The 14,301-nt window shown below is 38.9% G+C and overlaps 1 protein-coding gene across 3 annotated transcripts in view; it reads right to left on the minus strand.

Moving 5' to 3' along the window:
• invs (inversin) overlaps positions 1-14,301 on the minus strand; it is a 182,774-nt gene that overhangs the window by 56,328 nt on the left and 112,145 nt on the right. For all 3 annotated transcript variants that reach the window (XM_033043058.1, XM_033043051.1, XM_033043043.1), the window contains exons 10-12: positions 6,483-6,638; positions 4,863-5,092; positions 2,174-2,280 (exon numbers count right to left, since the gene is read on the minus strand). In XM_033043058.1, coding sequence (XP_032898949.1) covers positions 2,174-2,280; positions 4,863-5,092; positions 6,483-6,638 — 493 coding nt within the window. The remainder of the gene's footprint in view (positions 1-2,173; positions 2,281-4,862; positions 5,093-6,482; positions 6,639-14,301) is intronic.

Below are 14,301 nucleotides of genomic sequence, written 5' to 3' on the forward strand. Positions count from 1 at the left end.
TGGGTATAGTAGAAACAGAATTAGGTAGTGAATCCGAAAAGTATTTAGCATAGCATTTATGGGGAAATTATTTTACAACGACAGAGCAGGAGACCAGGGTAAAAATGATTACACTACACAAGCCAGCAGGTCTCAAATGGCAGAATGGTCTTCCTTTGTACCATGATTCCATGACAAACACATAAAGAAAAGGGTCCAGTGTTTTTTCATGAACCTCTTCCTCATCTAAATCATGCAGATCATTTCGAACATCCAATGGACTTATCATCCATAGCACTCTGAATGATGCAATTTAAATTACTCCAGCAATCATATGCAAGAAAAATTTGCTGGCAGGAATAAAATAAAGTGCAAAACTGGCTGATAACCAGGCAAACCAAATCAATTTATGAAGAAAAATCTAACTGATGGAAAACCACACTAAAATATCAACCATCAAACGATAGTTGCCATATAAATCACCTACTTCAGACAATCAAAACTTCCATTGTATATGGGTTTAGTACTGCAGGCCCCAAAATTATGAGAGTCAGCAAAGCCTCAAATACTGTATTAGAGAGAAGAAATTTGTCTTCCATTGCCTGCACGAAACTTGAAGTTAACGCAGCTGAATTTCAGAAGCAAAAGAGTATGTGCACTTGCTCCTATATCACAAATTTAGCCCATGGACTAACACTGAATTTCTATCCCTTATCCTTAACTGCCATGTGCAATTCTCATGCAGGTAGTTACCAAACAGATTATAGGCACAGTGAAAGTCGGGGCTTTGAAAGCTTCATTCTGATTATGGGACAGTGGTCTCCAATCCCAGGCACTGTTCCCCGCTATTAAGGAGTAACACACCCAGCTGCTGATATGTAGCAGATGTTAGATATACAGTATTAATCTATGAAATGCACAATAAATAAAATGCATTAACGATAAAGGTTTTAATTCAACAAATACTTTATCATAATCTAATTTAATGTGTTTTATTCTGCTCACATAAAAACCTGCCATCTTCTCTCCTCCTGCTACCTACATTAATTAAGAAAGAGGCAGCGGATAATTACGTAGTCAAACCAGCCATGTGGACTGGCAGGCAGTGCTACTTACAGATGCTTAAAGGCTTAGTTGTTGTTGATGGTGTAGGTGTAAACATGACTTTGATATCCTGCTTTAAGAGACAGTGCTAATATTGGCAGCTTCCAAAACATGCCAAAGGATACGGTTAATGAGAGAATTGTGAATTTTTCAGGCAGTTTGAAAGATCAGGTACATTGATTGATTCCACTAAGCGTGGTAACTAAAAACTAGAACAAAACCAAAGAAGTAGAAAATCAATACATGCCAGTTTTCTATGTGAAATGGGCAGCTCAAGGTAAAGACATGGCCAAAGACACGGCCTGCAGCTCAATTTAAATTGAGCCCAGGCTGTCACTTGCACAAACCCAATGAGCTGTGAATACCAATTGATCATCCCAATACGAACACCAGTTGTGCTCTTGACCCCTTTTATCATTGACACAAGCTTCTGGTTCTACAAAGTCTTACTCAGCTCCCAAATGAGACATTTTAATATCTGACTGTAATATACCCCTATTAGACCTTGTGACATTATGTTTTGTGTAAATGGATTCTCTAAATTAAAATTCTCTAAAGTAACAAACTTAGGAATAGTTTTATGTTGTGATAATGTACACCTTAAAATAGATTAAAAATACTTCAAAGTCGTTTCACAGATTACTTTGCCAACCAACAGATGTAGGACGCATTTATCCTGCAATCATTATGTGGATTTACACATTTGTTATGAATTAACAGAAAGTGACGTAATAATGAAACATAATGTGATATGAGAATTTGTCTAACTCTCCAAAAGTGCAATAAACTAGGAATCAATGAGATTTTGGTTACTTTAAAAATGATAGAATCATTAAGTAAACAGGGAGCAAGAATGTCAAGATATTTCGGATATTATAAATCCATAAATCATTGGAGAAGAATTAGGCCATTCAGCCCATCGAGTATAATCTACCATTCTCTCCAATGCGGGCACATCCCTCCTCAGATATGGGGCCCAAAACTGCTCACAATACTCTAAATGCGGTCTGACCAGTGCCTTATAAAGCCTCAGCATCACATCCTTGTTTTTTATATTCTAGTCCTCTCAAAAGAAATGCTAACATATTACCTTTCTTCATTTGTCTCCATGTGATTAGGAAATGCATTATAGCCCAACAAAAGCTTAACGGCATCCAGATAACCATTGTTGCAAGACCAATGTAGCGCCGTTCGTCCCTGAAATTAAGGACAAACGTTGCATGTTATTTATGCAACATAGGCACCGCTTTGAGCTGAAGAATGAAAAACAGTGGTAAAGAAGTATTGGAGATGAATACGTATCAATGCATTTTTAAAAATGTCTCAGGTACTTTGAAGGATTTCTGAAAATCACATGGCATGAACTGGCAAAAAGAGGCAAAGAGGCCCTTCCTCTCACTTACATATTCCTGCACTTGAGGGCAATCAAATAATCCTTGCTGATGTTGATAACCCGAATTACAACTCACCGTCTCTGTTGTTATTCCAATACTAATGCAAAGTTCCACAGCCCTGTAAGTGTGAATGCACAAAAGCTATGCCAATCAAGTGTACCTTTTTCTCTCATGTGTAATTTCTAAGAAACTTAGAAAGGAATATTCATCTTATTACCTCAATTTGGAAGTGGTATTCTGATCTGTTATCAAATGAAACCTCACTAACTTATGAACCACTCACTCGACCACATTGAACCTATGGCCAAGAAAGCACACCAAGACCTCTCCTTGCTCAGAGGGCAAAGGAAGTTGTGCATGTTTCCAACAAGTCCTGCCAACTTCTAAAGATGCACTGTAAGAAGCATTCTATATGGATTTATCACAGTTTGATGCCAAAGACTGCAAGAAAATTCAGAGGGTTGTGGATATAGCCCAGTCCATCACACAGACTGGCCTCCGCACAAGTGACTCGATCAACACTTCACGTTGCCTCAGGAATGCTGCCAACATAATCAAGGGTCTTTTTCAGCTGAGTCACTCCCTCTTCTCCCCTCTCCCGTTGGGAAAAATATACAAAAACATGATGGCACGTTCCACCGTACTCAAGAACAGATTCTTCCCTTCTGTTATCTGACTACTGAATGATCCACATGCTAGGGTGTTGGCCCCAACTTCCAAACTACCTCATTGCCAGAGCTGAAATAGGTTTACCTACAAGCAATAGCTGCAAACTGGGCATTGAGGGAATTGAGATCACAGAGATAAATAATTAAATACATTGATTGAACAGCATTCCTTAAAAAAAATTTCAATGCTATGCTTTTGTTTTAAATCACTTTTGATGATTTTGACAAAAAAAAAACGATGAAATATTAATGCATCTGACCCTCTTCCTATTTTCCAACCATACTGAAAACACAAGCATAGAATCATAAGCATAAAAGGTGCCCATGCACTCCAAGTCTCCACTGGCTCCATGTCAGATCAATCCAGTTAAAACTATTCTTTGGTGTCTCCTCATGCCATGGCAATTTTTTATACTTCATTAATCCATTTCTTTAAAAATATATCTTTCTGAATCCATTTTTAACAAAATGTCAGGAAAATCACTTGAAATTTCATTCCATAAGGTGTATTTATCTTCCTGTATTGAGGAAAAGTCATCAATAATCTTTCTTTCCATTATAACACATGCCAATGTACAAGTTTAATATTTCGTTCGTTAATAAGCTGCTGCATGTTTTAAATTTCACGTTTTCTGCCTAACAGTGCTTATTGCCTACTTTATACAGATATGATGTATTCTTAGCAATAATGAGGTGATAATTGGGTGTACTCTAAAATATGAAATAATCACATAATTTCATTCCTTTCCATTTTTAAGATGATATTTCCAATGCTAGTTTACAATTGAAAATTGGTAAAGGAGATAATTGGAGATCTGGTGTAATGGATTTCTTGACAGCGAGAGACAGATCATAAATCAGGCAGAAGAGACAGGAAAAAAAAATACCTTTACGATATCCTAGACAAACATAGTCAGGTTATGCCTATTTATCTCAAGCGAGAAAAAGTCAGTGTTCACTTTGGTAATGATTGCAGATTACATCAATTTAATTGTTAATCTTTCAACAGAAAAACAACGTATGTTAATACAGTGTATGTTAATGTAATGTTCAATATTTGAATTACATTTACAAAGCAATTTTACTTCAAATGACAATTGGAATTATAATTTGAATTAACTTGTTGGCTGTTGGCTGTTGCAGAGCAACATAGTTCAGCTTGGTTTATCTTTCATTTATTGAAAAAATATTTAACTTTCACCCCATTTTGAGACCTCACCATGACCTCCTTCGGTCTATGTTGCCCTGCAATAGGAAGTGAAACTGCAGCCACAATTGTAACTTGTCAATTATTCCATTCTCAGGTTAGACTCAAACTGCCAAAATCCCAATGGAGAAGCTATAACAGAAAATGGACATCCCTATAAAAAATAATCCAATTGAGGACCCTAGCCTACCATCTACCGGTTATCCACGATTCAGAAGGTTCACATCCCATTAAGACCTTAAAGAAAAGCTGACAAAATCAAAATATATGTAAATAAATCAACACAAATTAGAGTCTTACAGCACAGGAACAGGCCCTTTAGCCCAACTTACCCATGCTGATCAAGATGCCCCATCTATGCTAATCCAACCTGCCTGCGTTTGGCTCATATCCCTCTAAACTTTACCTATCTATGTACCTTAATCCTCAGGGTTAAGAGGCTATTTGATATAATTGCGTTATTCTTTCGTTCAAATGGTATTTTCTTAAGGACCCTCTTTAGTACGATACCTCTTTGTCTTGTATATTGGGATCAGCTTTGTTTTCCATGAGCACCGCTATACAGTTGATGTAGCCTCCATATGCAGCACACTGCAAAGGGGTTCTCCCAGCAAAATCTTGCACATTAGGGTTGATCTGATTCTGAATCAGGATCTGACATACATCTGCATTTCCTCCAAGGGCAGCCCAGTGTAAAGGGCTGTGTCCATCTTGGTCAATCAAATCCATTCTGCCACCTCCTATAATAATATAAACAAAAATAGGAGACTTTGTCAATATTAAGAAAAATAAATGTAATACATTTCTAATTATTTCTAACGTGGATATCAAGGTCATTAATATACCACATGACTTGTGCCACTTGTGTACCACGCCATTTCAATCACCCGTTTACCCGTTACACCTACGCCAACATTTCGTAAAATCTATTTAATGAATCCCACAATTTTGCTTTTTCCTCTGCAAGAATTCACTTTAAGTATATTCCAATACCTTTGAAAATGTGCTACTTGATAATTTTTCCATCACCTTCATAAGTGCTGTATTCACATATAAGTCATAGGAGCTTCACTCTGTGTATATGTGCTTTGGTGAATTATAATCAAGCAGCATGGGACAGATTCAAAACCATAATCCCAACCAAAATTACCTAAAAATTCCTGGAATTAGGAGTCTGCACCCCATTCTGCAACTGAATCTTCGACTTCCTGACCCATAGACCGCAATCAGTCAAAATATCCTAAACAATAATTCTCAATATAAGTGCCTCATACAGATGTGTTCTCAGCCCCTTACTGTACTCCTTATGTGCTCACATCTGTGTGGCCAAATTCTGCTGTAATTCCATTTACTACTTTGCATATGACGCTACGAGAAAAGGAAAAAGATAGAGAGCTTAGTAACACGGTATCAAGGCATCTTCTCCCTCAATACAAAGGAGCTTGTTATTGACTTCAGGAAGCGAGGTGGTGTACACGTCCCAGTCATCATCAATGGTGCCAAAGTCAAGATGGTCGAGAGCTTTAAGTTGTCAGGTGTAAATATCACCAACAATTTATCTGGACCTACCACATTGAAGCTATGATTCAAGAAACCAAGCAAACACCTCTATTGGCTCGGAAGTCTAAGGAAGCTGGACATGTCTCCAACGACTCTTACCAACGTCCATAGTTGCATCTTAGAAAGCATCCTATTGAGATGCATCATAGCTTGGTTCATCAACAACTCTGCCTAAATCCACAAGAAGTCGTAGAGTGCATTCTGCAAAGCCTTTTTACATTTTCCTCTTAATTTCTCTTGCATTGACCTAACCTGTGCAGTGCAAAACACATGATTTGATTTACCTATTGAATTAAAAGGGCAATTTAAATTTATATTAACAGTACAACTATCTTGAAATATGCCTCTTACACAGATAAAGAAGGACGGTCAGATTAGACTATTATCCACATACTAAGCAATTGAGAATTTGAAAGCACACTTAATGGATATTCTCCCAATAGACATGGTACACTCAAGTGAGGTCAAGTGGATATGCTGACAAAAAGAAGAGAAGGTATTCATAAATATACCTGCACTCACAAGTATTATTCTGTTGCAGCACTTACAGCAATAACAAATAAACCTAACCTTCAATGAGTGTCTGGATCACCTCTTTATGGCCCATCTCACAAGCCCGGAAAAGTGGTGTGTGTTTCATCACATCCATGGCATCTACCTGTGCCCCATATTCCAACAACAGCTTCACTGTGCTGACATGACCCGCAAGGACTGCGGCGTGCAGAGCTAGACGTAGAAAATAAAAACACCAAACATTTTCAAATGGAATTTCAACTTTTGATCAGGACCATATTGACAAATATACATAGATAGATTAACCCTTCCAATTTAATTTCTAACTTTTACAATGCACATTATATCTATTCATGGCCAATAAATACCATTAAGTACAGTTCTTAAAATACGTTGGGTATGTTATCAAAGAAAAGTTAATGAGTCTATGTTAATTGTCCACTTTCAATCAGCAGTGCAGGCCAAGTGCAGGGTTTTAATCTGATCTATAAGGTTATGACGCTATTTAACTCTACATGTAGCATGCTTCTACCGTGGTCCTGTGTTCTCATTGATATCTTATTTTTAGCAACAATTTGTGCCTTTCTTCACAATCAGAATGCCAAGTAACATGCTCGGCTATGATGAATAAAATTCTGCTGCTGTTGCTGCTGTTTCCCCATGGTGCTTCATGAATATGCATTTCTGAGCCACTGCATTCATTTTCATATGATCATAATTGTAGTGCCGCACGATACAGGTGATATCCACCAAGTGATGTTGAATTTTTTTTCCCCCTAAATGTGTAGATGATAATTTCTTTCAATACCATCCTTGCTTACTCCCCGCAACACTTGCCATAGGATCTGTCTGCCAACATCAACAACTTGGTCAATGATGGTGTTCGTAAACTCTACTTGGTGAAGGGCAAGGAAACTCTCTGCCCAGTGTACACTATATCATTGTTACTCTCGGATGAATCTCTGGTATTGTCTTCTCTGGAAAGCTGTGGGAGCTAGATCATTGGAAGTATTTAAAGAGAGGGCAGACTCTTTTGAAAGAGTTTGGAATGGGGAACTGAGTAACTGGCTTAGATGAGCATCTAATTAGTGATGATCATATTAAATGGAGCATCAAACTTCAGGAACTGAATGGCCAACTCCTACTCTTATTTTCTTATGTTGCTTGATGATCTTCCAAGAGCTTTAAGAATGAGGGAGTACTTATTCATCAGCTGAGAGAAGACAGTGAGTGGTAATGAGCAAAAGGTTTATGATTGTTTTTGAACGGGTGTCTGTAAATTTCATGGGATCTAATGTTGAGGACTCTTTGGGACACCCATGTCTGACTTTACCACTCTGCCACTACCTATAGTAGGTCCACCCTGGCATTGTCAAGAAATACTCTAGATAGGCTGAGTCTAGAGGACTGATATCCTAAAGGAACAAAGTTTTTCCGTCAATGTCAACTTTAGATGTTGAATAATTTCTCCCAATGTGAGTAGATTCCTGATCTTTGTAAGCAGCACTCTGCTATTCGACTGGGTTTGATGGCTTTGAGTCATCTTGAGCAATTCCAGGTGATTTTCAATTTAATCTTTTGTTTGCTCATTTTAAACGGCTGTTCCGAATCAACCAAAATGCCGTGGCCAGATTATGTAAGGATAGTAGATTTCTTTCCCTGAAGGATTTTAATAAAACTAGTGAACCTTTAACATTTATCCTCGCACCTACTTTGTTGGCTCAAATGATTTCATTTCAATTTTGGAATCCTGTACATGCAAGAATATAACATAAATCTGAAATAAACATACACATTTTGTGTAGTCTTCCCTGATTATATATTGGAAACAATAATAATTGTAGAGGTAAAACAAATAATGGTAAACCAATGAAACATTTGATTGCTCTAGAGGATTGCAGGAAATAATGATCTGTGGCAAAAAAAATAACAACGTGTGGCAAAATAGTTAGGATTTTTGGATTAACTTCACAAAGTTAGAAAGTATTATTTTCTGGTCAAGAGTAAGAAAGAGGCATGGAGCAGGCATAAGCAACTGGGATCGTGTGTATCCGTGGGGAGTTTCAGGAACTGAAGAACAAGCTAAAACAAGAATTCAGGAGGGTAAAAAGGGAACAAGTGATGGCTCTGGCCATCCCAGGACATTTCCCAATATATTTTATGTAGCTGAAGAGGAAAATGGTAACCAGAGAGAATTGGACCCTTTAGGAATTAATATGTAGGAAGGAACTGCAGAAGCTGGTTCACACCATAGACACAAAATGCTGGAGTGACTCAGCGGGTCAGGCAGCATCTCTGGAGAATATGCATAGGTGACGTTTCGAGTCAAGACCCTTCTTCAGACGGAGTGTCAGGGGAGAGGGAAACATGAGGTATGAAAAGGTAGAGATTTGAAACTTGAGACGTCAATATTCAGACCACTGGGTTGTACGCTGCCCAAAAAATATGAGGTGCTATTCCTCTTATTTTCATGTGGCCTTACTCTGACAGTTGTGAAGGCTCAGGACAGAAAGGTCAGTATGGGAATGGGTAGGGAAGTTGATATGTTTGGCAACTGGGAGATCGCGTAGGCCAAGGCGGACCGAGTGTAGGTGTTCAGTGAAATAATCGCCCAGTTTGCGATTGGTGTCGCCGATATATAGGAGTCCACACCGAGAACATTGGATACAGTAGATGAGGTTGGAGGAGGTGCAAGTGAACCATTGCAGGCCTTGACTAAAGGTGTGTTAAACTGGTTAGCAACCAGCAGGCATCGGTGGACCCAAGCAAAATCTTCAGCGAAACAGTTGCCTCGTCTGCACTCCGTTGCTTTGATGCAAGCGATGTCATCTCGGGGGCACCGGATGCAGAAGACAAAGTTTAAAGAGGTCTCTTAACCTTTGTCACATTACTCCCCATTGCCAACCTCCTGATCACCTGTATCCACCTATCACTTACCAAGCTCTGTCTTGCCCCCCAACCCTCATATCCAGCTTTCCACACACCCTCCAATCAGAAGGGTCTCAACCCAATGCGCCGCCTGTCCATTTATTCCCCACATGCACCCATTCCACTGAGGTCTTCCAGCACTTTATATATTTTCTTAATACAGTGCAAATTCTAGATTTATACTCATGTGCTAACTATTCTAAGAAATATCAGCCAGATGGTCTATGGTAGACAAAAATGCTGGAGAAACTCAGCGGGTCTATCTTTGATGGTCTATCTTTGCTTTAGATTTAGAGATAAAGATACAGCGTGGGAACAGGCCCTTAGGCTCACTGAGTCTGCTTCGACCAGTGATCACCCCATACACTAACACTATCCTGCACTCTAGGGACAATTTACAATTTAACCAAAGCAAATGAACCTACAAACCTTTACTTCTTTGCAGTGTGGGAGGAAACCGAAGCACTCGATGAAAACCTACGCGGTAACAGAAAGAATATACAAACTCCGTACAGACAGCACCCATGGTCAGGATCAAACTCAGGCTCTACCGCTATGCCTCTGTGACGCCCTAGGATAACAAAAGCATTTCTGAACACACTGATTGTTCTTCTGCAGATGCTTAAACATCATTCATTATCATTCCAACTAGGGCATCGATACGGAGAATGTTGGCCTGGGAGAGGACAATGACATTTATTGATTTATCCTTCCATGAATTGGAGGGCACTGTTGGGACAATGTTGGGAGCATTGAAAATAGTGGTGAATTTCATCACTGATGTTTGTATTTAGTGAGAGGTGGCACCCAAAATATGAGAAGTGGTCCACGTTTCCAGGGTCTTGTGATATACCTTTATTGTGGACTATATTCCCACATTAGCCTTATCAGGTGCCTCAAAACCCCCAAAACAAGAGTTGAAGCAAATTACCTTTAAGCCCCAGGAACTGCTTAAGATGAATACTATCCTAAATGGGTATTTTCAAGTGAAATAAGCCTTCGGAAGTATTATGAATTGATTTATGTTTCATTAAAACAGAATCTAAGGACTCACACAATTTTCAAGCAGGAGCTTAATATCCACATCAAGAGCACAATAGAAAATGCTTGTCAGCGTAAAAGGGTGAGAAAAATTGACCACAGCAAATTGAAAAGACTATTTTATCGCTTTTCCCTTTCTGAATGTTCGTGTGAAATATTAAATCCCAAGCCTTTAATTATACATCTTCTAAAAGGGTAGAGAGGGTAAATGTACCTCTTCCCATGACAAAACCATGTTGAGCCAAGATACACAAAAGACTGCATGCAGGCACAAGTATGTAACTCATATATCACCCTATTTTATAGCATTTCTTTTGTTCATGAAATGTAATGGTCACAATTTTAATAGAGATTAAAGGTTTGGCAGAGTGATGTAGATGAAAACTGTTTTGATAGCGCATTGGGAAGTGTAAATACTTCTATGAAGGAACCTCGTAATATTTTTTTGAGACGCCTTTTCTATTTGCTCACGCATTCACAGTCTTTTATTGTCACGGTAAAGAACAAAACATCACAACTAATCGTATAGCTGTGGATTTATGTCAAATGCTCAACAAGCTCTAAAACTGCTAAGGAGTAAAGAATTAGAAAAGCAATCTCTTGCTATTCAGAAGATTTGGCTCATTCATGCCTTTTGCTGGCAAGTTCTGACCTTTCTGATCTCAATTCTGTTTAATGCTCTTCCACTTATGAAATGGTTATTGTTAATCTGTTAAACAAGTAGCGTATGGGATGCCCATAATGGCACAACAATAAAGAGCTGCTGTGTCAGCATGGCCTGCTTTTTTCCAATATCAGTCACTCTGATGTTGTTTGCTTGTTTCCCACTCCAAGTACACAAGTCGTCTTGTAATCCCAATTTTCAATGATGGAGTCACAGTGACCAGGAGGATTCTCGGGCCAGGCAAATACAAAAAGGGCTTTGTTTGAACAGCTAGCTCAGCTACCGTCATGTCCAGTAACTGACGACAAGCACTGTAGAGCAGTTTCTGCAAATGTGTTACTTGTTTCCGACACTAAGGAGGAGGAATTTCACTTTCACCATTAAGCTAGACAATGAAAAGCTTTCAGTGCTGTCAGTGTCTATGGATAGACAGATGGATTGAATTTCGTATGGCACAGTATTCATTTGTCACCATGGAGCTAAGCAATGCTAGACAACACTGGCAATGAACACACCCTGAGTTCAGTGCTGCAGCACTACTTATGTGAGAAGCTAAAGCCACAGTCTACAGCAATCATGGCAGTGCCTGTGGTTACTAAAGGGGGCACCCTAACTCTTCTTTAATTCAACGTGCAAGCAGCCTAATGGCTTGAATGAGTGATGCTACTGAATAAAAACCTGATTATATACTTTACAAAATAGCTATTAGTTGTAGGTTTAGCACCCAGAACATGTACCACAAAATAATACTGGTTAAGGTTTCCCGATTGAAAACTGTGAACCTATCCTGTCGTATCCTTTTCTGGGCAATCATATTTGTCTCCTGGAGATTTCCGAAAACATATAATCTAGTGCTTTCTAACTTTAAATATTAGGTGATTTGTAATGATCCACATTTGAGTGTTCCTGCATATTCTCTCCCTGTACATTATCCATACAGATGGTTATGGTTATAGATAGACACAAAATGCTGGAGTAACTCAGCGGGACAGGCAGCATCTCTGGAATGGGTGACTTTTCTGGTTAAGACCCTTCTTCAGACCCGAGTCTCGACCTGAAACGTCACCCATTCCTTCTCTCCAGACATGCTGCCTATCCCGCTGAGTTACTCCTGCATTTTGTGTCTATCTTTGGTTTAAACCAGCATCTGCAGTTCCTTCATACACATGGTTATTGTTTCATAACTAATAATATTTGTGGCTTCAATACAATTTGCTGCATATCTCCCTCCAACTATCTTTTTATTTTCTGTGGAGTTATAGGCTTAATTTGTTCCCTTCATTTGAGAGACGGAGTACGCCTTCCTCTATGGAAGGTAGGATTTGAATTTCCACAAATATTCTTCTTGTAGTCTGCTGTAACTTGGTGCTGCAGAAACCCCATTTTTTCACAACATAATTACCTCATATCAGCAGGACACAGTCCATTGAAATGTATCTTCATGGCTGTTTCCAGTTTACATAGGTGTATGCATGACATTTCTCTGTACCTCAGTTTCTTTCAAAAAGTGGAGTTATTTTACTTATTTCACATTTCTATTTCTAGTCTCAAAATAGCCCTCTGACTATTAGAGGGATATGTACTGTATTGCATCTTTCCACAACAATCATACATTTAACTCTAACCATGCATAAATTGTATTAAATTGTGTTTCATTTTGTACCCTTATTCCGTGGGCATGCAAATTGCCTGGTATTCTGAAGGTCACATCCTTCACTCCAAACTCCACATATTCATGGACTGATTATTTTTCCCAAGATTTAGAATCCTCAGGTTATAATGCGTGCAGTTATGCGTTCCAAGCAGGTTTTTCACGTGAAATGATAGCAATAACTTAACTTTATGCTGTACGTTTAGTGTAAAATCATTTGAAGGAGAGGTGAAATTAAACTGAGATCAAAGGAATAAAGCCAAAACATAATTTTTTGCGGGAAGAATGTGGACAGGAAAAATATTTTGAAAGGTAGAGTGATAAATGAAGATCTGGAAGTGGGGAGAATGTTATATCCAATAGGAAACTGCAAGACAGGCAAGGGTACTGCCAGTGATGCAGAGATGATTTCCAGGCTCAGGAACAAGGAGGAAGTGGGAACCGTTTTGGGATGATACTTGTGGAATGAAAAGCTGCAAATGTGACTCTCTTGTTCAAAATGGAAAATAAAAAGCTGGTAACTTTGTCCCGTTAACTTAATTTCTGTGGTTGGCAAAATGCTAGAGTCTATACGCATAGACAACATGGCGAGTCATTTAGAGAAGCTTAATGCAAGCAAACCGTCAATGTGGTTCAAAGAATGGAAAATCAAATTTGATAAATTTGATAAATGTTCTAAAATTCTACTTCTTCTTTCGTGTGGCGTGCACAGCCTAAAGTTGTTGGACAATTTGTTCTATTTGATCTTCCATTTGTGCACGTCGAGTTGATTGCATTAGTCGAAACAGGGCGGACCACGTGAAGGTTGCAATCTTCCCCTAAAATTCTACAAGGATAAATCAAGCAGAGTTAATAAAGGGGAACTGTAGATGTGGTGTATTTTAGATTTAAGAAAACATTTGATAAGGTGAAAAATAAAAGGCCGATGTGCAAGATAACCTCACACTGTTGCATGGAGTATGTTTACATAAATTGATGAATAAATGTCACAGCGGAGTCCGAATCAATGGCTGTTTTTTAAGCAAAAGGGATACAACTAATGGAATGCCCCAAGGATCAGTTCTTGGCCTTCAATTATTTACAATATATATTAATGACATGGAGGAGGGAGTGTGAGACAACCAGGTTTTCTGATGTCACAAAAATAGATGGGAGGGAATCAAGATTTCTGCAACAATTAATATGCTGAGTGAAAACTTGGAAAATGAGGGGAAAAGTGGGGACATCTGAGGACAAACCGCAAGGCTCAGTGCTGGGACCCCAGCTATTTACAATATATATTAATGATTTGGACGAGGGAATTGAATGCAACATCTCCAAGTTTGCGGATGACACGAAGCTGGGGGGCAGTGTTAGCTGTGAGGAGGATGCTAGGAGGCTGCAAGATGACTTGGATAGGCTGGGTGAGTGGGCAAATGCATGGTAGATTCAGTATAATGTGGATAAACGTGAGGTTATCCACTTTGGTGGCAAAAACAGGAAAGTAGACTATTATCTGAATGGTGGCCGATTAGGAAAAGGGGAGATGCAACGAGACCTAGGTGTCATGGTACACCAGTCATTGAAAGTAGGCATGCAGGTGCAGCAGGCAG

Source organism: Amblyraja radiata, chromosome 2 (assembly GCF_010909765.2).
Source record: "Amblyraja radiata isolate CabotCenter1 chromosome 2, sAmbRad1.1.pri, whole genome shotgun sequence".
Taxonomy (NCBI): Eukaryota; Metazoa; Chordata; class Chondrichthyes; order Rajiformes; family Rajidae; genus Amblyraja; species Amblyraja radiata.